The sequence below is a fragment of the Musa acuminata genome, chromosome BXJ3-7 (genome assembly GCF_036884655.1).
Source record: "Musa acuminata AAA Group cultivar baxijiao chromosome BXJ3-7, Cavendish_Baxijiao_AAA, whole genome shotgun sequence".
NCBI classification, from domain to species: domain Eukaryota; kingdom Viridiplantae; phylum Streptophyta; class Magnoliopsida; order Zingiberales; family Musaceae; genus Musa; species Musa acuminata.
In genome coordinates, this window is record NC_088355.1 from 40,871,892 (window position 1) to 40,894,589 (window position 22,698).

The 22,698-nt window shown below is 47.1% G+C and overlaps 1 protein-coding gene across 2 annotated transcripts; it reads left to right on the forward strand.

The window, feature by feature from the left end:
• Positions 1-6,898: 6,898 nt before the first annotated feature.
• LOC135642353 (putative leucine-rich repeat receptor-like protein kinase At2g19210) lies at positions 6,899-14,647 on the forward strand. Of its 2 annotated transcripts, none has more exons than XM_065158451.1 (13): positions 6,899-7,000; positions 7,276-7,837; positions 8,394-8,872; positions 9,964-10,099; positions 10,201-10,272; positions 10,768-10,839; positions 10,919-10,999; positions 11,320-11,492; positions 11,629-11,888; positions 12,265-12,391; positions 13,215-13,283; positions 13,368-13,554; positions 14,084-14,647. In XM_065158451.1, the coding sequence occupies exons 1-13, from the start codon at positions 6,925-6,927 to the stop codon at positions 14,508-14,510; spliced, it is 2,721 nt and encodes a 906-aa protein (XP_065014523.1). In that variant the 5' UTR covers positions 6,899-6,924; the 3' UTR covers positions 14,511-14,647. The 2 variants fall into 2 exon arrangements, with proteins under 2 accessions (XP_065014523.1, XP_065014524.1); XM_065158452.1 differs by having other exon boundaries at positions 11,635-11,888.
• The last annotated feature ends 8,051 nt before the right edge of the window (positions 14,648-22,698 follow it).

Consider the following 22,698-nt stretch of genomic DNA (forward strand, 5'->3'; position numbering starts at 1 on the left):
GGAAGAAGGCACCATCCTTACCGACCTTTTGAAAAAGAAGAAGAGCGATCGACGCAAACGAAATGATGAAGTACGAAACGATAAAATAGAAACAAGTGAGGAGACATTCGACGGGCTAGCCGCACACTATTTATAGACAAAATCCCGCCAAAAACACCAACTCTTTCCCTTCCCAGACACGTCGCATCAGGATGACGCAAACGTCATTCCGTCATAAATGCAACTTGACAGAATGACCAACGGGCACGTTACACGTGGCAAACAACGGGCTTGAGTCGCCGGTCTTCTCGAAAACTGGCGATTCGCGAAAAGGTTTGTCCCCTGGACTTCCGAACAAACCAAAGATTACCTGACCACCCGTACCTCCTGCAGCACGGCATAAACAAATCCAATCGAAGTAGCTCCTCGGCAGCAGCCGCCTGTGTCGTGCTCTTCGGCCTCAAGTCGCCCGAAACCACATCTGCGTGGCTCGCTCGCCCGAGTTCAGCTCCTCGGCAGCAACCGCCTGTATCGTGCTCTTCGGCCTATGTCGCCCGAAACCACATCTGCGTGGCTCGCTCGCCCGAGCTCAGCTCCTCGGCAGTAACCGCCTGTATCGTGCTCTTCGGCCTCAAGTCGCCCGAAACCACATCTGCATGGCTCGCTCGCCCGAGCTCAGCTCCTCGGTAGCAATCGCCTGTATCGTGCTCTTCAGCCTCGCATCGCTCGAAATCTCACGTGAGCGGCCTGCTCACCTGAGTTCGGCTCCTCGACCCACCCGCCTGAGTCGTGCTCCTCGGCTACGCGTTAACTGAGGCCATGCCTACGCAGCCTGCTTGCCTGAGGGGGCCACCACCCCTACGGCCGAGCCCGAACCGACCTACGAGTCGTTCTTCGAGGTTCCTCGGCCACTTACTACCCATCACCGTAACGACACGCCCAACCTCCCTCGATAGCTAAACGCCACGATCTATGCGCCTAGGGTGGTGAACCGGCTTTCGACCGACGGAGAAAGTTCTTTATACCCCCCTATTTCGGCAACTGACGCATAACTTCCTTTGGGGGGGGGGGGTATGATGAGGGTGATAATTACGATAAGACTTGCGTGACGCCCGACACCCATGTCGAACTGACAGCGCGTACCTGACACGGGTCGTAACGCCAACCGAGGCCCATTAATGACCATTCAGGCTCGATCCTGCACGTCACGCCAACAGCGATGTCAGACGTCATCAGAAAGTACGATCCTACCCCCTGCGAGCAGGCACATCAGGTAACACCGAACTCCCCTATAGAGATCCTTGCATTCTAAACGGGAAAGGGGGGACTTCGACGATCAACGTCTAACTTAACCATCAGAGGGGTCGGGTCGAGCATCCCGACCCGACCTGCGTGCAGGGACGAAGGCGAAGCACCCCTCTCCGGGCGCGTCGGCAAGGAGCCCTTTCCCGAAGGAAACGACGACCCGTCATCCGGACCCGAACCAAGCCGCGTCGGCCCCGAGGCCACGGCTAGGAAGTTGTTTACACCAACAAGAAGGAACAGCCACTAGCTCCGAGGGGGGGTTTCAGGTCCGTCGTTGAAAGGGACTCTCATCGGCATATCGACGTCCTGGTCCTCCGACAGGTCGGAGAATGGGTTTGCCTCCAGTTCGTGGCCCGGGTACCTTGCTCGAAAGCGAGCATGGGCCACGTGATACATGAACTCGTATGTCACCCGCCCCGACCTCACCAGGTCGTGCTCAAACCCGACCAATGACTTTTACTCAGTGACCGGCTCTTGTATCTTCTTAGGTAACGCCAGCCGCTCCTCCTTCAGGATCTCCTCAGCGGCCTAGGCCGAAGATCTGGCGGTCTTGATGACATGAGAGAGGGTCAACAACTTGTTATCCAGCGTCCGGACGCGCAACTGACTTTCCTCTAGCTCGGCCTTTAGGCGGGTCACCTCTTCCTCCAGGCCCGAGGGGCCACGGCAACGACTTCCGGATCGCCCCGGGCCCTCAACTCCTGATTCTCCCGCTGAAGGGAGGCATTTACGCTTGCCTGGTGCTCGATCACCCGGCCGACGTCGAGTACCTGATCGATCAGCGCCATAGCGTAGTGTTGGCCCTACATAAAGGTCGGCATCAGGACTCAAGCAAGAAGGGGTCGGATGAAGGAGGAGAGCCATTGCTCACCCAGACGAACGACTTGGCCGCCCGATTTGCCAACACTTTCGAAGGAGAGCAGTAGAGCTCCTTTGCCATGGCCGGATGAAGTGCCCCTTGGAGGAACTCTCGGGCGGTGGAGTCGTCGCCCCAGATGCGACTGTCGGCTTGGAGAGACGTCCATTGAGGGTTGTATGGGGTTCCCGACTCCTCGGCTGGTAGGTCGGCCATAGCCATGGCCTCAAACTCTTCGCCATCGACCCGAGGGGGCGCGCGACACAGATGCCACATCGACGTTAGGCACGGAGGCCCCCTCTTGGGGGGGGTCACCGCCGGACGACCTAGTGGCCACCTTCGCGTTTCCCGCGCCCCCTGCTTGGGGAGTAGCCTCAGGTGATCCCGGGGCGGCACTCTTGCCCGCGGCTGAACCCGCAGGTGTCTTTCGAGCCAGCGTCTTTGTTCTCTTCCGAGGGCGGCCCACCTCCGGCGACCCCATCGCCCCCTTCGGCGTGTCTTTCTGAGGGGCACCCTCGGCTCGAGAACCACCGCCACCTCAGGATGTGGGCATAGCGGCCCCGCTGCCAAACGACTCCTTCACTCGCTGAAGATTCACCATTTCTGTAAAAAGAAACCCGATAGGTCAGATGCCTCGGGATGATCGTATGACCCACAACACGTTAATAACCATACCCTGGGTGGCAGGGCTCAGTCCTATTTCGACCAGCCATTCCTCGGTCATCGCCCAGACTACCCGAGAGGAAGATAGGATGCTTCTCAACCAATTCATGTCCGTCGTTTCTCCAACAGAAAGTAGCGGAGGGGTGTTGTCGACAGTTTGGGAGATCCATCCGGTACTCAAGCCTCACCCCCGACTACAACTGATAAAAAAGAAGTGGCTCTTCCAACCTTTGTTGTTGGAAGGAGCGTCGCTGATCTTAAACCCACTACAGGCAGTCAGGTAATACCCCCCTTGACCCTTGCACAAGCGGAAGCAAGCCAAGAAGAGGGTCCTGGCCGGCGTAATCCCGGCCCCCCTACACTCCCCGAGAAACGCCACCAAATAACGCCAAGAGTTCGACGCCATCTGGGACGGTGATATGCCCTACTTATGGAGGCACTCCTCGATAACGAGATGCAAAGGAAACCGCAGCCCCGCCTCAAGGTCCCCCATGGTCAACCAGAACCCATCGGGAAACCGATCATACGGCCACTGGCTGGGTCGGGGAGCATGGACATCATAGCACTTCGGGATACGGAAACGATCTCGGAGTACCTTCAGAAGACCCTTGGTCACCACCGAGTCTATGTCATGCCATGATTTAAGGCTGGAAAGCACAGAGGAACCCCCTGCGGCCTCCGAGCGTGCACCGCCGGAGGACACGCTGACGACTTCGACCCATAGGCCCCCAGAGGAAGAAGTCGAAGAAGAAGACAAGAGTGAAGATGAAGAAGGAGAAGACGAAGGGAAGGAAGGAGACATCCCGATCTCAAGGCTGGGAGGACAGAGCCGAGTGTGGGATGAAGGACCAAGCAAAAGTAACGACGACTGCTTCAGGGGAAGCTTATAAAGGGTAGGCTGCCCCGCTGCCAGGGGCGATGGTTACGCTCTCTGAGGAAAGCAACGGATGCCACATTTAAGACCCTGTGACCCCTCGGATACACTAGATTTGCCGCCCTCAAGACTCCCACCAAAAGCGCCTCGTCACTTGAGATCTCCCGCCAAAAATCATCCGAAGTGAGAGGCTCCCCGCTGGGCCCTGCATCTCATCAGGCCCGGCCACCACATGGCACCACGGCTTGCGCTGGCACCAAACCGGGGCCCAGGATTAATCCACGGGCCCGCCGGCCCAGCTCTTGCCCGAGTCGCTCCAGATCGGTTCCCGACTTGCAACTCGTCGGCCCAGCTCTTGCCCGAGTCGCTCCAGATCAATTCTCGATTTGCGACTTGCCGGCCCTACTCTTGCCCGAGTCGCTCCAGATCGGTTCCCGACTTGCAACTCACCAACGTCAATCCCGAGCACGGGGGCCGTCGCCCGGCCCGCGAGGTCGACCCTATGCTCGAACCATACCTCGTCGGCTGCAAACCCCGGTTCGTGCCCGACCGAATATTCGACTTACGATGTGTCACCCCCGCCTCATCCGGACCAACCGCCCCTTTGGCAGCCCCTGTCCACTTCAAGGAACGAGACGCAGACCCTCCATACCGCCCCTCTACGAGCCAATCCAGCTCCCACTCACGAGCAACCAAAATGATCACACCACTCCAACCTAGGCACGCCATGTCGGGGGGAGAGAAGTGATATGCCATATTTCGCCCCCGACACGTCACAACCGATGCCACACGCCACGTCAGAGTCCTTGCTCCCAAGACACTATTCGACACGTCAGGTCCCGGTAATCCCGGGACGGCAACGCACAGCACGCTGAGCCAGAACCCGTATTGACGTCGTGCCGTACCCACCATGCCAACCCGCGTACAATTCGACCCTATCACAATGGTATAAAGACCTTGATCCCGGTCTCGAGAGGGAAAAAGAAAGAAAAGAGGAAAAGAGGATCGATCATCCCACTGACTTGCTCGTCGAAGGGGTCAAAGTTGGGAATCACCCGACGAAGACCATTTTTGCAGCAAAGCGGTCACCCACGACGTTGATCCAAAACTCGTCACAAGGGCTCGGGCATCCTCGGCAGCCAGCTCAATTGACAGGGGACTCCCGACATTGATCCGTAGACTAGGCCGTGCTGACTCACCAGCAACTACGCATTTGTTCACTAACACATGTATCATAAGATCCTCTGGCCAAGGATAGAATTTACCCTCTACTGCCTTCCAAATTTTAGGTCTACTCTTGGGTGCCTTTCAACTCGACCTTGCATGGAAGCCCAAGGACAACATGACTGTTTGCAGGACTCGAATAAGAGTCGGAGGCATGTGGCTGTCTTAGATATCCAACTCATCTCCACGTGTAACCCATATCTCCTGGCTTGACCAGTCTCCTCCATCCTCGGTGATCTTTAACCCTCCGAGGAGAGGGTGTCGGCCGATCATTGCAGCTCCAACACATATAACCAGTGATGGTATCCTCAATGGACATGTGGATCCCAACAATGCACGTGGAAGGGCAAGAAATATGTGCGTCTAGAATAAGTGTATTACAAGGAAAAGGATTGTTATTGGAGTAATTATGAAGGAAAAAATACTATGAAAATTAGGATTTGGATCTCATATTTGAGTAAGATATGATGAATGTTTTGGGTGCTCATGGTGTCTTTAGTATGTCTTGAAAGCATGTTATATCAGGTTAAAAGAAAATAAATATTTTTTTTATTTATAGGAGAAGTGTGTAAGAAAATTTATGCATAAGTGAGCATAATTTAAAAATCTTATAATTAATTTCACATAATAAAAATTTTAATCTTCTTGATAAATATATGTGAAAAATGTCGAGATATATTAATCTTTATGTGAAGTATATTATTTGATCATTCAACTTTGAGTTTTTTTTGTTTGGAGTTATTCACTCCCTCCACAACAAAATATATTGAATATTTATACTCATTATATTATTTTTAAAAATTATAATGAGATTTAGGTAGGAGGTCTTTTAAGATTTGAATTGAGATAACGTCAATTATAACTCAAATGAGTATTAGTTGATTTTTATATTTGTGTTATCTAATGTTAAAAAGTAGGTGAGTTGGCTTTTCCATCGTGGGCTAATTATATATTATTTTTTATAATTAGTTACATTTAATATCTTAGTTTTTATATTTTGAAAAGTTATATCGAGATCTCTAAACTTACGAAAGTAAAATATTTAATCCTTTTTTCTCTTAATTTTTAATTCTATAAAATTATCTTTTTAATCCTATATAAGAATTTTAATGTTTTACTTTAATAAGTATAGGAATCCTAATATAATTTTTGAAGACGAAACGAAATAATAAAAATATTTAATTACATAAGATAATATGTAATTGATCTTGATATTAATTATTAAACTAAGGTGGACCAGTGTGCATACGACATTCAGAGTTCCGGATAGAGCTAGAACACATAGGTCAATGTCACCCCAACCAAGTCACCTTATGTGGATGCACGATGTTTGATTGGACGAAGAAGAAGATATCCCCATCAAAATTGATAATTATGTCTAATAAAAGGTCAAACTAGTTCCATTACCTACTCCTATCTTTTACCTGCAAATAATGTATGATGATCTGTGAATGTCGTCTCCTTTTATAAGGACGTTATTGCAAGTGACATTAACATACTCGCTCTCCGTGATATCATCATCTTCTGTTCATTAGTTTCCTGCCTTGCAGTCGCAATCACATCCGTCTAAAGATGCGCCGTCTTCCCCTCCTGTCGCTGCTTGAAGACCGTGTCAGAAGGTAGCTACGACGAAGTCATTCTACTACTCGGTTATGATTTCAGACTCCCATGCATTGGACGCTACCATAAAACCATTGACTTTGACATCTGTGTCCTGTTACGCATGCGAATGGCCAGATCAGCAACCCCATTTCTTGCTACTTTACTCTGTAACAGCTGCAGCTCTTAAGCATCCAATGCTTCAATCGTTTCAGGTGGAACCCGCACGCTTTATGTACACGTGTATCATGCTTAGTGTCTCGGCTCTGCCGAAGCGTGTCCGCAGGAAGCCAGCAATCCAAAGAGCTGGTGAGGAAGGGCTTGGCCAAAGTCCACGATCAGGTCATCTACCAAACTCTTCTACAAAAGCAGGAGATGGCCGGCAATCTGATTTCGCGCATTGGGTGGTGTTGGCTCGTGGAGTATGGCCTTTTGGTTCTTCCTTCTTCTGCCGATCGCGTCTCTGAGCACAGTTCACGCACAGCTGCCTACTACTGACGGTGATCCAGCTTCTCCTGAATCTTACTCTGATATCGATGTTGTTTCTTCCTATTTATTCACAATAGTTCTCTAGCAAATGATGGCATATACGTTTCCAGATGATTCTATCATGCATTTAGGCAGTAGCTGATCCTTGATTCATGTCAGTTTTGATGCCTCCCTCAAATGTCATATGATTCACGACACTTCCTTGAAAACGATTTCGGCAATCTCTTGGCAAATGTTCACTAACGATCACAGTGGTCAATCTTCATTCTATCATCATCTTTTGCAGGATACGTAAGTATCGACTGTGGCATCAGCAGCAACACAAATTACACCGACGAAACCACCAACATACCATACGTATCAGACGACGGGTTCATCGACACAGGGACGGACCACACCATCGCCTCCAACTACGTAGACTCCTCGCTCGAGAAACAACTACAGAATCTTCGAAGCTTTCCAAATGGATCTCGGAATTGCTACGCACTGACGGTGACGCCGGAGCAGAAGTACTTGGTGAGAGCCTCCTTCATGTACGGGAACTACGACGGCCTGAACGGAGCGAGCCCCAGCAATCCCCTCCTCTTCGACCTTCACCTTGGCGTCAACCTTTGGACGACCGTCAACATCACCAAGGCATCCGATGTTCATCGGGCAGAGGTCATTTTTGTTGCTTCTGCTGATTCCGCATCGGTCTGCTTGGTAAAGACTGGCTCTGCAACTCCCTTCATATCTGCACTGGAGCTACGGCCGCTCAAGAACACCATCTATTCTTACGCCAATGCTACGCAAAATCTGGTCCTGTTCTTGCGAATTAACCTGGCACCGACCACGAATCACTTGTTGAGGTGAGCTGAAGCATCACAGCTGCTGATCACCAAAATATTTCTGTTTTCTTTCAAATTACTCGTAGAATTTGATTTGATTTGATTATATTTTAAAAATATTTTTTTTTCTATATTACAGTATTTTTTTTTATATTATAAAAAAAATACTATAACTTTGTAAAAATATTATAAGACCGAATTATAGGAAAATGAAAGAGAAAGAAAAGGGGAAGAGTATGTCTTTGGGTATTTATGATATTAGGTAAAAAAAATAAAAAGAGGAGTTTTTTTATAATATATTTGTTCTCACAAATTTTGATATAACAAATTTATTTTTATTTAAATATTAAAATATTTCCACTAAAATTCATCCAAAAACTCAAGTTATCATGATTAAGTATTAATAATATTAACTAGTTTAAGTTAAAATATGTTATTATATATTAGAATCATAATGAGTTCATCATAGTTATTGATGGTATTTGGAGTTCCATCCATCATATATATAATAGGATAATTTATTTTAAATAAAAAAGCTAACCGTACGATATACTTGTGATGCGGTGATGATCAACAGATATCCGTTCGACCGCTACGATCGCATCTGGCTGCCCTTCGTTTCTACGGTCGGTTGGTCCTCCATATCGACCACCCTCACTGTAAATAACTACGTCAATGATCTATTCGAGGCTCCGTCGGCTGTGATGCAAACGGCGGCAGTGCCCGTTAACGCCAGCATGTTGAAATTCTACTGGGACTTTGTGGATTCGGGCGCCCCCGTTAACGAGTTCTACGCCAACCTCCACTTCTCGGAGCTTCTCCCGAACACCTCGAGGGCGTTCGACGTTTACATTAATGGCGAGAAGTGGTACGCTAACTTCACCCCGACCTACCTCATGTCCGATGCCATATACAGCACCACCCCCCTGACTCCCAGTCTGCGGTATAATTGGGCTCTCAACTCCTCGGGCCTGTCCACGCTTCCTCCAATCCTCAACGCGCTCGAAGTCTACGCGCCGATGTTTTTCAAGAACACGCCGACCGAGTCTGACGACGGTACGTTAGGATATTTCTTATTTCCTTTTTCTTGAGCTGCACATCATGATAATTATCATTTCCATGACACTATATATTGTCAGCACAAGTAGAGGGCAAATTCGCCAATAGAATTTCTTCGAACAAATGCTCGAGCAGGGTCGAAATATGATGTTGATTTACAAGTGGTAAACTGATCTTAAAATTTAATATTCCCTTTTCTGGTGTCGGTTTCAAGCTCCCGTGTCTAGTTAATCATCAGAGAATTCTCATCTTCTTGGTTCAAAACCTGTTTGATCTAAATTTGACTTTCTTGTATAGGCTTCTGATTACTGACATCAACTGACCAGTTCATGAACCTTAAATTTGTCAGCCACTCACAGGTTGACTTTTCTAATGCTTATTAGTCGGGCTATCGCATTTTAGGCCTTTGGACCATATTTAATCTAACAGGAGAGCCATTAATCTTAGATTGTAAGAAAATTATGAATAATGGGAATTGCTCATAAAATGCCTTCGTACCATATTATAACATTACCTTTTTTGTCATACTCGCTGCAAGTTTAATTTTTGAGGATTCATGAGTGTTCTGAGATGATCTTACTAAAGCAGGACAGGGTTAACAAAACGGATGTCAGGTAGAGATGTAGATGATGAAAGAATACTTGATCCTACCATTCTATAAGATCATGTGTTTGGTTTGCAATCATCGTTAGTAATAGATCATGTGGTTTAGTGAATAATCTTTTACAGAATCCTGTGTTTGAAATGGATGCATTGCAGAATACATGGTATAATATGTTTGTTTAGAGGCTATGATTATAATATGAAAAACAGAGTCTACTTAAAAGTACACCCTGAAGAAAAAAAATTGTTACATACCGAAAACATTATGAGATATGCATGCTTTGAGATATTCGATACCTTGATGTTCATAATCACGTGAAAGTTTATTTTATGTTTTCTTTTGATCCCTGTTTTTATTATTTTGTATCTTTTGCCTTGCACTAAATCTGCTATTCAAATTACACTTTAGTAATTATTTTATTGAACAAATGATATGTCACTACACTTAGTGATTTTGGCTTGGTTTCTAATAATTTTGGAATCAGTTGATGCCATTATCAATGTCAGGGAACAATATCAACTGAAGAGAAACTGGATGGGTGATCCATGTTCCCCAAAAGAATATGCTTGGGATGGCTTGAAGTGCAGCTATGATCTCAATCCACCAAGGATCACAGATGTGTGAGTATCCAGCATAAAGATGAAGAGAATTGCAATGATGTGAAAATCAGGTTTTTAAGAAAATTCTTAAGCACTGTCTAAAAGACCAAAATGTTTTGCAGAAACCTCTCGGCAAGTGCATTGACTGGCCCTATTTCCTCTTCTTTTGCCAAGCTCACAGCAATCAAGTACCTGTAAGTGCTGGTAGCTTTGTTTATTCTTGATCTGCTCTCTCATTTGGTTCTGGCATAAGAAAATTGGACTAGGAATTTTTGAACCACTTAGAAATTCTATGTTAAGAAGTTAATTCACATTTTAATTTGGCTAAAATCTCATCGAAGTGTTTGATTAAAGAGGTGATTCCAGAATAATCTGTGTAAATGACATATTTGACCAAAGATACTACATAGGAATGCTATAAATTTGGCACTTATGTGAATCTTTACTATAATCAACTTTTACTTTGGAGGAAAAAATTAGTTGTTGCATGACTGTCCATTTGTCATGACTTGTATTAAGTTGGCTAGTCTAAATCATGTGCCATATTAATTTGGCTAGTGTAATGGATCATCGATACTATGCGATGCATTATTTTCTCTTGGTCTCTATTTGAGGTGGAAATCAGTGATCACATACGTATGCGACTTTCCAAATCAGTAATGACTAATGTATGTGACTTTCCATGTCAGTGACTTGTCATATAACAACCTAACAGGATCCTTGCCAGATGTTCTGGGAAATTTGGCTTCGCTTCAAGTCCTGTAAGAATTGCTACTCTTTATCGTCAGATTTGCAATGAAAAGGAATATTGACCCGCTAACTTTTGGTTTCCTTCTACAGGAATTTGGCAGGCAACAATCTTTCTGGGCCAATTCCTGCTTCTCTACTAAAAAGATCACAGCAAGGGTTGCTGATACTTAGGTCTGTTTCTTTTGTTATCCTACTTATGAAGTTATAGAGGCATCTGTCATAGAGTTCTTTTTTTTCGGAGCAAAAAATGAGGTTTAATATAGAGTTTAAGGGTGGTGATGGTAATAACTGAATTTTTGTTCTTTTTGCTTTGGGTTTCACCTTGTTCTCTTTTTCCAATGCCACTGCACCTAAAACATGTCCCTCGGTCTAAACTGCAATCTCTAGTAATAATGCAACAGTTTATTTCATTTAAACTTTAACTTTTTTGAAGAAGAAACATAGACTGATTGCTAACCAATACTAATATCAAGTTAATAATTCTACTGTAGAACTGAAGGCAATCAAAATTTATGCGCCAGTGGAAATTCATGTGAGATAAAGACGGACACAGAATCAAAAAAGAAGAAGATTGCAACACCTATTATCGTGATTATTTGTCTAGTTCCTGCGGTGCTATTTCTTGTGGCTATATTTATCTTCTGTCGAATGAGAAAATCAAAAGGTAAGTGCTTGCTGCAGCAAATTATAACTGTCCATTCATGTCTTTGATGCATACTAACTCAGATATTTGCAAGCATTAGCTACTTAATCACACCCATACGACCTACAATTTATAATTATCATGTTTTATTTGAAAGGGTCAGCAAATATCTTGGTGCAGCCAGAGAAGGAAAGATTGTCCAACTTAGTAAAGGGTCATCAAGATAATCTTTTGCAACTTGATAATCGACAGTTTACGTACACGGAGGTGTTGAGAATAACCAACAACTTTGGAAGAACTCTTGGCAAGGGTGGATTTGGTACTGTGTACCATGGATATTTGGAAGATGGTACTCAAGTCGCAGTCAAGACACGCTCTCAATCATCTTCGCAGGGAACCAAAGAGTTTCTAGCTGAGGTAACTATTTCAACCCTAACAGATTATAGATCTTAAATTTACAAGATGTCTTTCAGTTAACCGTAATATGTTTTTGAAGGGATTAGTTAGTTTAATTTGTAACTGGAGTTTGGTCTGCAAACTCAAACATGCATTAGAATGTTAGTTAACTAGTGCACTTCTCCGATGGAAATATACTCTTCAATACAGGTGATGCTTTGTTTTGTAGCAGGCAGTGAATCTTGGTGCTTTCTTGATAATTTATTCGTCATATTGTGTGATTTTCTAGAGCCCATTAATGCAAGGCAGGTTTTCAACATTGAGCATATTGCTTTTCCATTATTGAGGGTCAGCTTCTTTTAAGATCTGCATTTGACAATTCTGGTTTTGTTTGCAGGTGCAGCACCTGATAAGGATTCATCACAAAAGTCTAGTTTCTTTGGTTGGCTACTGCATGGATGGAGATCATCTGGCTCTTGTCTACGAGTACATGTCTCAAGGAACACTGCTGGATTATATTAGAGGTTATGAATCGTGCATCTCATTGTTGAATTTGCATTCTGAAATTGGAATTTCGCACATTAGATTCCTGATGTTTCTATAAAGAATAGGATTTCTGTTTGGTTCATTTTCATAGCAGCTTTTGAGTGAAACATAAGCAAATTATAAGCTAGCATATCAACCTTATGCATCTTGCAGTTTGAAAAAAGGTAAATTGGCCATTTATTTCATTTTTTAGATCCATTTTTCTTTGAGGAAAAGTAAGATCATTTGATTTTACTATACTAGCCTGTGGTTATAGAAGGTTTCATCAACATGATGGCATGGACCGTGGGAAATTGTGACATTTTAATTATTTTCTCGTTTCAGTTTTCTTTGGTTACAGTTATAGAAGATCATCTGTAGAATTCTTATATGACAAATTGACACAAAATTTGTTCTTTGGCAGAAAGAGATGTTGCCTCCTCATACTTTGTAAGTCATAATAAAGCAACTTAAAAACTTATATCTTAAACTAAAAGGAAAATTCACATAAAGTGAAAGTTCTACTCAAGAAGAAATCCTGATGGTGATTATATGACATCCTATCCACTTTAGAACCTGATGAAACTAAGTAAAAGACCTTGCTAAGCTAGTGCACCCTTGCTGCTTTCCACAATCAAATGCAGCAATTTTCACATTTGACGCACAGCAATTTCTTATGCCTTGATTACTAGAAAGGCATCACTATTGTCTTGAGCATCAAACTGACAACTGTAACAGGAATTAAGCACTCTGTATTACATAATTTTCAGTAAACTTCCAGTGAACTGATGAAAGCGTTATTGTAATCGTCTTCTTCGTCAGGTAAACCTCGCAATGCCAGTGCTTTTAGTTGGGGAAAACGTCTCCAGATCGCAATTGAAGCTGCACAAGGTTTGGTAGCAAATTAGAAACGCACAATATTAAGCTGTTTGTGTATCTCTTCATTTTACATTAGCAGTTTTCCATGACGTGCAGGTCTAGAATATTTGCACAAGGGATGCAAACCACCACTAATACATAGGGATGTGAAGACTGCAAATATCCTTTTGAGTGAACAGCTAGAGGCAAAGATTGCAGATTTTGGACTGTCCAAGGCTATCCAAAATGATGTTACTAATGTGCCCACGGCAGTGGTTGGCACACCCGGATACCTTGATCCAGAGTACGTAACAAACTGTTTCATTATTCTTTTTATTTTGGCCCATATAGATATATATGTCACTAAAATTTATCACTAAGAACAGGAAGAATGTTTCTCATCCACACGGCTGAACTTATGTGATTATGAGTCCAAATTAGATTTTTGACTTCTGAGAGCATGCTATTTTGTGAAGAGGAATTAATAAGAGATTTAACTTAACTTTATACCGCATCTTGCTATGGAAAAAATAAGATAAAGTAACCTCAGTCAGCTGGCCTGATGCTTCTTAAAGCTAGACTTAAGGTGATGTGCTCTAAATAGAGGCAGTATACTTGTGTTACATAGAGCACAGATTGGTGTACCTCAGTCGACTTACCATACTGTCATGAATAAACTGCATTAAATTATCTTTCAATTATTGTTATCCCCGGTGCATAATCCTATTTGTTTTCTTAGTAAGAAGTATTTTTCTTCCGAAAAGACTCGGTGTAACATATATAGTGAACCATGACAGTGAGGCTAATTCTGATGTGCTTTGGTGCTTGTTCAGTTATTACATCTCCGGCCAACTCAGTGAGAAGAGTGACGTGTACGGATTTGGGGTGATCCTGTTGGAGCTCATCACAGCTGAGCCGCCAATTCTTATAGGCAGACAGAATGCTCATATAGTTCAACGGGTGCGCGAAAGGCTTGCCAACGGGAATATCGAGGATGTCATCGATTCCAAGCTGCAGGGGGAGTACGACGTGAATTCGGTGTGGAAGGTTGCTGATATAGCATTTAGGTGCACGGCACAAGCCTCCCACCAGAGACCCACCATGACGGAAGTTGTAGCGGAGCTGAAGGAGAGCTTGGCACTGGAATGTCCTCGTGATACCATGGGCAATAGTAACATCTACCCAGAAACCAACGAGGTGAGCCAGAATAGCGCTATGGAAATAGAACGATTTGTGGAGTTCTCTCCATCAGCAAGATAGAACCATGGGCTGTGTGGGATGATGGATACTTCTACGTTCAATTGAGTTCTAATTTTGTCTTAGAGACTGAAATGTACTATAATGTTGTGCTTTGATGAGTGTACGGTAAACACTAAGCTAAATAAGTTCTGGGTGAATCTTGGATGTGCGTGGTTCGAATTGTGCAGCGAAACCATCCGGTTCGATTTTAGTTTTTGATTTTGGAAAACCGGAACGTTGGTTCCGAAACCATGTCGAAGGCTACTGTGCCCTGTCGATACGCTGTGTTTTGTGTACAGCGCAGGTTGATCCTTGTGGATAATACTCTGTCCAAATCCAACTCCCCCCAAAAAAACCCAAGTCAAAGGACTCCCGGGTCCGCGACAAAGATTTGCGTCCCACGCCGCCTCTCGGTCGGCTCGCCCGCAGTCGTCGCCCCGCGGCCATCTGCTCTTCTACGCCGCCCCGTAAGCGTTCTGCCTTCATCTTCTTCCTCCTCTCTCTCTCTCTCTCTCTCTCTCCCTTCGGCTTCGCCCGCCTTTACTTCTCAAACATAAGAATACAATTCATAATCCTTCAGCTAGCCTGTAGGATTTGACATTCTCCTGGAGAGGCATTGGCTCATGCGTGGCATGCATGACTGACATTGACACAAATGGCTTTGTAAGAATCTGCAGGGCATGTTTCGTGCATTGTCCTACAACGACAGCCATCAGACCAGCGGATAACGGTAAGAGATATACTAAACGTCCGTTGACCTCCACCAAGTCAGAAGGTCATTTCGTAGAGGTCTCTTTCTTCTTCACTAGCTACGATGTAACGATGCACGAATCTTAATGTCCGTCACGCTTCTTGAGAAGAAACCACGGGCCAGATTATGTCAACACATCTGACTTTGTCGAGAACACCGTCATCTTACGATCTCAAATTCTCGCCTATATTTCTTGCTAATTGAACACGTCTTGCATACGCTCGGTGGACTTTCTTATTCACAGAAGAAATCTGGCATGACAAGTAATCTAATACATGTAGCTGGAAGCAGATGTTATTAATCATGCATCCACTCGACGCTCCCCATCGTCTAGACCGGGGGCGGTGTTATCTATTACGCGCGTCGCCCATCGAAGCCCGAACCCCCAGTCCTCCGAGCAGTTGACAAAAAAGAATCGCCCTTCCATCCTTTATTACTGGAAGGAGCCCTGCTCACTCGGAAACCCACCCGGGCGGATAGATAGTAACCCCCCGACCTCTTGGAAAGCCGAAAACAAGAAAGGAAGAGGGATCGGGTCGGGGTGATGTTAGCGTAGTGGCACTCCCCCAGGAATGCCACCAGATTGCGCCAAGATTTGGGCGCCATCTGGGACGAGGAGATACGCCACCATGAGATACACGAAGTTATGATGGGGTGCAAGGGGAGGCGTAACCCTGCCTCAAAGGCATCAAGGGTAAGGGCGAAACCCCTGGGAATCGAGTCATACGCCCGTTGGCCGGGCTCAGGAGCATGGAGGGCAAACTCCTCCGGGATGCCGTAGAGGTCCCGGAGGCGACTGAGCGACGACTCGCTCACGGTGGAGTCGAGGTCATGTGGCCACATCAGGGCCTCAAGGGCCCGGGCCGCCTGTTCGTCGGAAGACGAGTCGGGGTTCGACACAACCGTCGTTTGCTCGCCTTTAGCCAAGGAAGAGGACAAAGAGGAAGGGGAAGAAGGCACCATCCTTACCGACCTTTTGAAAAAGAAGAAGAGCGATCGACGCAAACGAAATGATGAAGTACGAAACGATAAAATAGAAACAAGTGAGGAGACATTCGACGGGCTAGCCGCACACTATTTATAGACAAAATCCCGCCAAAAACACCAACTCTTTCCCTTCCCAGACACGTCGCATCAGGATGACGCAAACGTCATTCCGTCATAAATGCAACTTGACAGAATGACCAACGGGCACGTTACACGTGGCAAACAACGGGCTTGAGTCGCCGGTCTTCTCGAAAACTGGCGATTCGCGAAAAGGTTTGTCCCCTGGACTTCCGAACAAACCAAAGATTACCTGACCACCCGTACCTCCTGCAGCACGGCATAAACAAATCCAATCGAAGTAGCTCCTCGGCAGCAGCCGCCTGTGTCGTGCTCTTCGGCCTCAAGTCGCCCGAAACCACATCTGCGTGGCTCGCTCGCCCGAGTTCAGCTCCTCGGCAGCAACCGCCTGTATCGTGCTCTTCGGCCTATGTCGCCCGAAACCACATCTGCGTGGCTCGCTCGCCCGAGCTCAGCTCCTCGGCAGTAACCGCCTGTATCGTGCTCTTCGGCCTCAAGTCGCCCGAAACCACATCTGCATGGCTCGCTCGCCCGAGCTCAGCTCCTCGGTAGCAATCGCCTGTATCGTGCTCTTCAGCCTCGCATCGCTCGAAATCTCACGTGAGCGGCCTGCTCACCTGAGTTCGGCTCCTCGACCCACCCGCCTGAGTCGTGCTCCTCGGCTACGCGTTAACTGAGGCCATGCCTACGCAGCCTGCTTGCCTGAGGGGGCCACCACCCCTACGGCCGAGCCCGAACCGACCTACGAGTCGTTCTTCGAGGTTCCTCGGCCACTTACTACCCATCACCGTAACGACACGCCCAACCTCCCTCGATAGCTAAACGCCACGATCTATGCGCCTAGGGTGGTGAACCGGCTTTCGACCGACGGAGAAAGTTCTTTATACCCCCCTATTTCGGCAACTGACGCATAACTTCCTTTGGGGGGGGGGGGTATGATGAGGGTGATAATTACGATAAGACTTGCGTGACGCCCGACACCCATGTCGAACTGACAGCGCGTACCTGACACGGGTCGTAACGCCAACCGAGGCCCATTAATGACCATTCAGGCTCGATCCTGCACGTCACGCCAACAGCGATGTCAGACGTCATCAGAAAGTACGATCCTACCCCCTGCGAGCAGGCACATCAGGTAACACCGAACTCCCCTATAGAGATCCTTGCATTCTAAACGGGAAAGGGGGGACTTCGACGATCAACGTCTAACTTAACCATCAGAGGGGTCGGGTCGAGCATCCCGACCCGACCTGCGTGCAGGGACGAAGGCGAAGCACCCCTCTCCGGGCGCGTCGGCAAGGAGCCCTTTCCCGAAGGAAACGACGACCCGTCATCCGGACCCGAACCAAGCCGCGTCGGCCCCGAGGCCACGGCTAGGAAGTTGTTTACACCAACAAGAAGGAACAGCCACTAGCTCCGAGGGGGGGTTTCAGGTCCGTCGTTGAAAGGGACTCTCATCGGCATATCGACGTCCTGGTCCTCCGACAGGTCGGAGAATGGGTTTGCCTCCAGTTCGTGGCCCGGGTACCTTGCTCGAAAGCGAGCATGGGCCACGTGATACATGAACTCGTATGTCACCCGCCCCGACCTCACCAGGTCGTGCTCAAACCCGACCAATGACTTTTACTCAGTGACCGGCTCTTGTATCTTCTTAGGTAACGCCAGCCGCTCCTCCTTCAGGATCTCCTCAGCGGCCTAGGCCGAAGATCTGGCGGTCTTGATGACATGAGAGAGGGTCAACAACTTGTTATCCAGCGTCCGGACGCGCAACTGACTTTCCTCTAGCTCGGCCTTTAGGCGGGTCACCTCTTCCTCCAGGCCCGAGGGGCCACGGCAACGACTTCCGGATCGCCCCGGGCCCTCAACTCCTGATTCTCCCGCTGAAGGGAGGCATTTACGCTTGCCTGGTGCTCGATCACCCGGCCGACGTCGAGTACCTGATCGATCAGCGCCATAGCGTAGTGTTGGCCCTACATAAAGGTCGGCATCAGGACTCAAGCAAGAAGGGGTCGGATGAAGGAGGAGAGCCATTGCTCACCCAGACGAACGACTTGGCCGCCCGATTTGCCAACACTTTCGAAGGAGAGCAGTAGAGCTCCTTTGCCATGGCCGGATGAAGTGCCCCTTGGAGGAACTCTCGGGCGGTGGAGTCGTCGCCCCAGATGCGACTGTCGGCTTGGAGAGACGTCCATTGAGGGTTGTATGGGGTTCCCGACTCCTCGGCTGGTAGGTCGGCCATAGCCATGGCCTCAAACTCTTCGCCATCGACCCGAGGGGGCGCGCGACACAGATGCCACATCGACGTTAGGCACGGAGGCCCCCTCTTGGGGGGGGTCACCGCCGGACGACCTAGTGGCCACCTTCGCGTTTCCCGCGCCCCCTGCTTGGGGAGTAGCCTCAGGTGATCCCGGGGCGGCACTCTTGCCCGCGGCTGAACCCGCAGGTGTCTTTCGAGCCAGCGTCTTTGTTCTCTTCCGAGGGCGGCCCACCTCCGGCGACCCCATCGCCCCCTTCGGCGTGTCTTTCTGAGGGGCACCCTCGGCTCGAGAACCACCGCCACCTCAGGATGTGGGCATAGCGGCCCCGCTGCCAAACGACTCCTTCACTCGCTGAAGATTCACCATTTCTGTAAAAAGAAACCCGATAGGTCAGATGCCTCGGGATGATCGTATGACCCACAACACGTTAATAACCATACCCTGGGTGGCAGGGCTCAGTCCTATTTCGACCAGCCATTCCTCGGTCATCGCCCAGACTACCCGAGAGGAAGATAGGATGCTTCTCAACCAATTCATGTCCGTCGTTTCTCCAACAGAAAGTAGCGGAGGGGTGTTGTCGACAGTTTGGGAGATCCATCCGGTACTCAAGCCTCACCCCCGACTACAACTGATAAAAAAGAAGTGGCTCTTCCAACCTTTGTTGTTGGAAGGAGCGTCGCTGATCTTAAACCCACTACAGGCAGTCAGGTAATACCCCCCTTGACCCTTGCACAAGCGGAAGCAAGCCAAGAAGAGGGTCCTGGCCGGCGTAATCCCGGCCCCCCTACACTCCCCGAGAAACGCCACCAAATAACGCCAAGAGTTCGACGCCATCTGGGACGGTGATATGCCCTACTTATGGAGGCACTCCTCGATAACGAGATGCAAAGGAAACCGCAGCCCCGCCTCAAGGTCCCCCATGGTCAACCAGAACCCATCGGGAAACCGATCATACGGCCACTGGCTGGGTCGGGGAGCATGGACATCATAGCACTTCGGGATACGGAAACGATCTCGGAGTACCTTCAGAAGACCCTTGGTCACCACCGAGTCTATGTCATGCCATGATTTAAGGCTGGAAAGCACAGAGGAACCCCCTGCGGCCTCCGAGCGTGCACCGCCGGAGGACACGCTGACGACTTCGACCCATAGGCCCCCAGAGGAAGAAGTCGAAGAAGAAGACAAGAGTGAAGATGAAGAAGGAGAAGACGAAGGGAAGGAAGGAGACATCCCGATCTCAAGGCTGGGAGGACAGAGCCGAGTGTGGGATGAAGGACCAAGCAAAAGTAACGACGACTGCTTCAGGGGAAGCTTATAAAGGGTAGGCTGCCCCGCTGCCAGGGGCGATGGTTACGCTCTCTGAGGAAAGCAACGGATGCCACATTTAAGACCCTGTGACCCCTCGGATACACTAGATTTGCCGCCCTCAAGACTCCCACCAAAAGCGCCTCGTCACTTGAGATCTCCCGCCAAAAATCATCCGAAGTGAGAGGCTCCCCGCTGGGCCCTGCATCTCATCAGGCCCGGCCACCACATGGCACCACGGCTTGCGCTGGCACCAAACCGGGGCCCAGGATTAATCCACGGGCCCGCCGGCCCAGCTCTTGCCCGAGTCGCTCCAGATCGGTTCCCGACTTGCAACTCGTCGGCCCAGCTCTTGCCCGAGTCGCTCCAGATCAATTCTCGATTTGCGACTTGCCGGCCCTACTCTTGCCCGAGTCGCTCCAGATCGGTTCCCGACTTGCAACTCACCAACGTCAATCCCGAGCACGGGGGCCGTCGCCCGGCCCGCGAGGTCGACCCTATGCTCGAACCATACCTCGTCGGCTGCAAACCCCGGTTCGTGCCCGACCGAATATTCGACTTACGATGTGTCACCCCCGCCTCATCCGGACCAACCGCCCCTTTGGCAGCCCCTGTCCACTTCAAGGAACGAGACGCAGACCCTCCATACCGCCCCTCTACGAGCCAATCCAGCTCCCACTCACGAGCAACCAAAATGATCACACCACTCCAACCTAGGCACGCCATGTCGGGGGGAGAGAAGTGATATGCCATATTTCGCCCCCGACACGTCACAACCGATGCCACACGCCACGTCAGAGTCCTTGCTCCCAAGACACTATTCGACACGTCAGGTCCCGGTAATCCCGGGACGGCAACGCACAGCACGCTGAGCCAGAACCCGTATTGACGTCGTGCCGTACCCACCATGCCAACCCGCGTACAATTCGACCCTATCACAATGGTATAAAGACCTTGATCCCGGTCTCGAGAGGGAAAAAGAAAGAAAAGAGGAAAAGAGGATCGATCATCCCACTGACTTGCTCGTCGAAGGGGTCAAAGTTGGGAATCACCCGACGAAGACCATTTTTGCAGCAAAGCGGTCACCCACGACGTTGATCCAAAACTCGTCACAAGGGCTCGGGCATCCTCGGCAGCCAGCTCAATTGACAGGGGACTCCCGACATTGATCCGTAGACTAGGCCGTGCTGACTCACCAGCAACTACGCATTTGTTCACTAACACATGTATCATAAGATCCTCTGGCCAAGGATAGAATTTACCCTCTACTGCCTTCCAAATTTTAGGTCTACTCTTGGGTGCCTTTCAACTCGACCTTGCATGGAAGCCCAAGGACAACATGACTGTTTGCAGGACTCGAATAAGAGTCGGAGGCATGTGGCTGTCTTAGATATCCAACTCATCTCCACGTGTAACCCATATCTCCTGGCTTGACCAGTCTCCTCCATCCTCGGTGATCTTTAACCCTCCGAGGAGAGGGTGTCGGCCGATCATTGCAGCTCCAACACATATAACCAGTGATGGTATCCTCAATGGACATGTGGATCCCAACAATGCACGTGGAAGGGCAAGAAATATGTGCGTCTAGAATAAGTGTATTACAAGGAAAAGGATTGTTATTGGAGTAATTATGAAGGAAAAAATACTATGAAAATTAGGATTTGGATCTCATATTTGAGTAAGATATGATGAATGTTTTGGGTGCTCATGGTGTCTTTAGTATGTCTTGAAAGCATGTTATATCAGGTTAAAAGAAAATAAATATTTTTTTTATTTATAGGAGAAGTGTGTAAGAAAATTTATGCATAAGTGAGCATAATTTAAAAATCTTATAATTAATTTCACATAATAAAAATTTTAATCTTCTTGATAAATATATGTGAAAAATGTCGAGATATATTAATCTTTATGTGAAGTATATTATTTGATCATTCAACTTTGAGTTTTTTTTGTTTGGAGTTATTCACTCCCTCCACAACAAAATATATTGAATATTTATACTCATTATATTATTTTTAAAAATTATAATGAGATTTAGGTAGGAGGTCTTTTAAGATTTGAATTGAGATAACGTCAATTATAACTCAAATGAGTATTAGTTGATTTTTATATTTGTGTTATCTAATGTTAAAAAGTAGGTGAGTTGGCTTTTCCATCGTGGGCTAATTATATATTATTTTTTATAATTAGTTACATTTAATATCTTAGTTTTTATATTTTGAAAAGTTATATCGAGATCTCTAAACTTACGAAAGTAAAATATTTAATCCTTTTTTCTCTTAATTTTTAATTCTATAAAATTATCTTTTTAATCCTATATAAGAATTTTAATGTTTTACTTTAATAAGTATAGGAATCCTAATATAATTTTTGAAGACGAAACGAAATAATAAAAATATTTAATTACATAAGATAATATGTAATTGATCTTGATATTAATTATTAAACTAAGGTGGACCAGTGTGCATACGACATTCAGAGTTCCGGATAGAGCTAGAACACATAGGTCAATGTCACCCCAACCAAGTCACCTTATGTGGATGCACGATGTTTGATTGGACGAAGAAGAAGATATCCCCATCAAAATTGATAATTATGTCTAATAAAAGGTCAAACTAGTTCCATTACCTACTCCTATCTTTTACCTGCAAATAATGTATGATGATCTGTGAATGTCGTCTCCTTTTATAAGGACGTTATTGCAAGTGACATTAACATACTCGCTCTCCGTGATATCATCATCTTCTGTTCATTAGTTTCCTGCCTTGCAGTCGCAATCACATCCGTCTAAAGATGCGCCGTCTTCCCCTCCTGTCGCTGCTTGAAGACC

Excerpts from the sequence above, each read along its gene's own strand:
- LOC135642353 (XM_065158451.1), top strand. The coding sequence starts at position 6,925 with ATGGCCTTTTGGTTCTTCCTTCTTCTGCCGATCGCGTCTCTGAGCACA. Across the intron at positions 12,392-13,214 it reads ACTGCTGGATTATATTAGAG|GTAAACCTCGCAATGCCAGT; the intron begins GTTATGAATCGT and ends CTTCTTCGTCAG. Across the intron at positions 13,284-13,367 it reads CGCAATTGAAGCTGCACAAG|GTCTAGAATATTTGCACAAG; the intron begins GTTTGGTAGCAA and ends CATGACGTGCAG.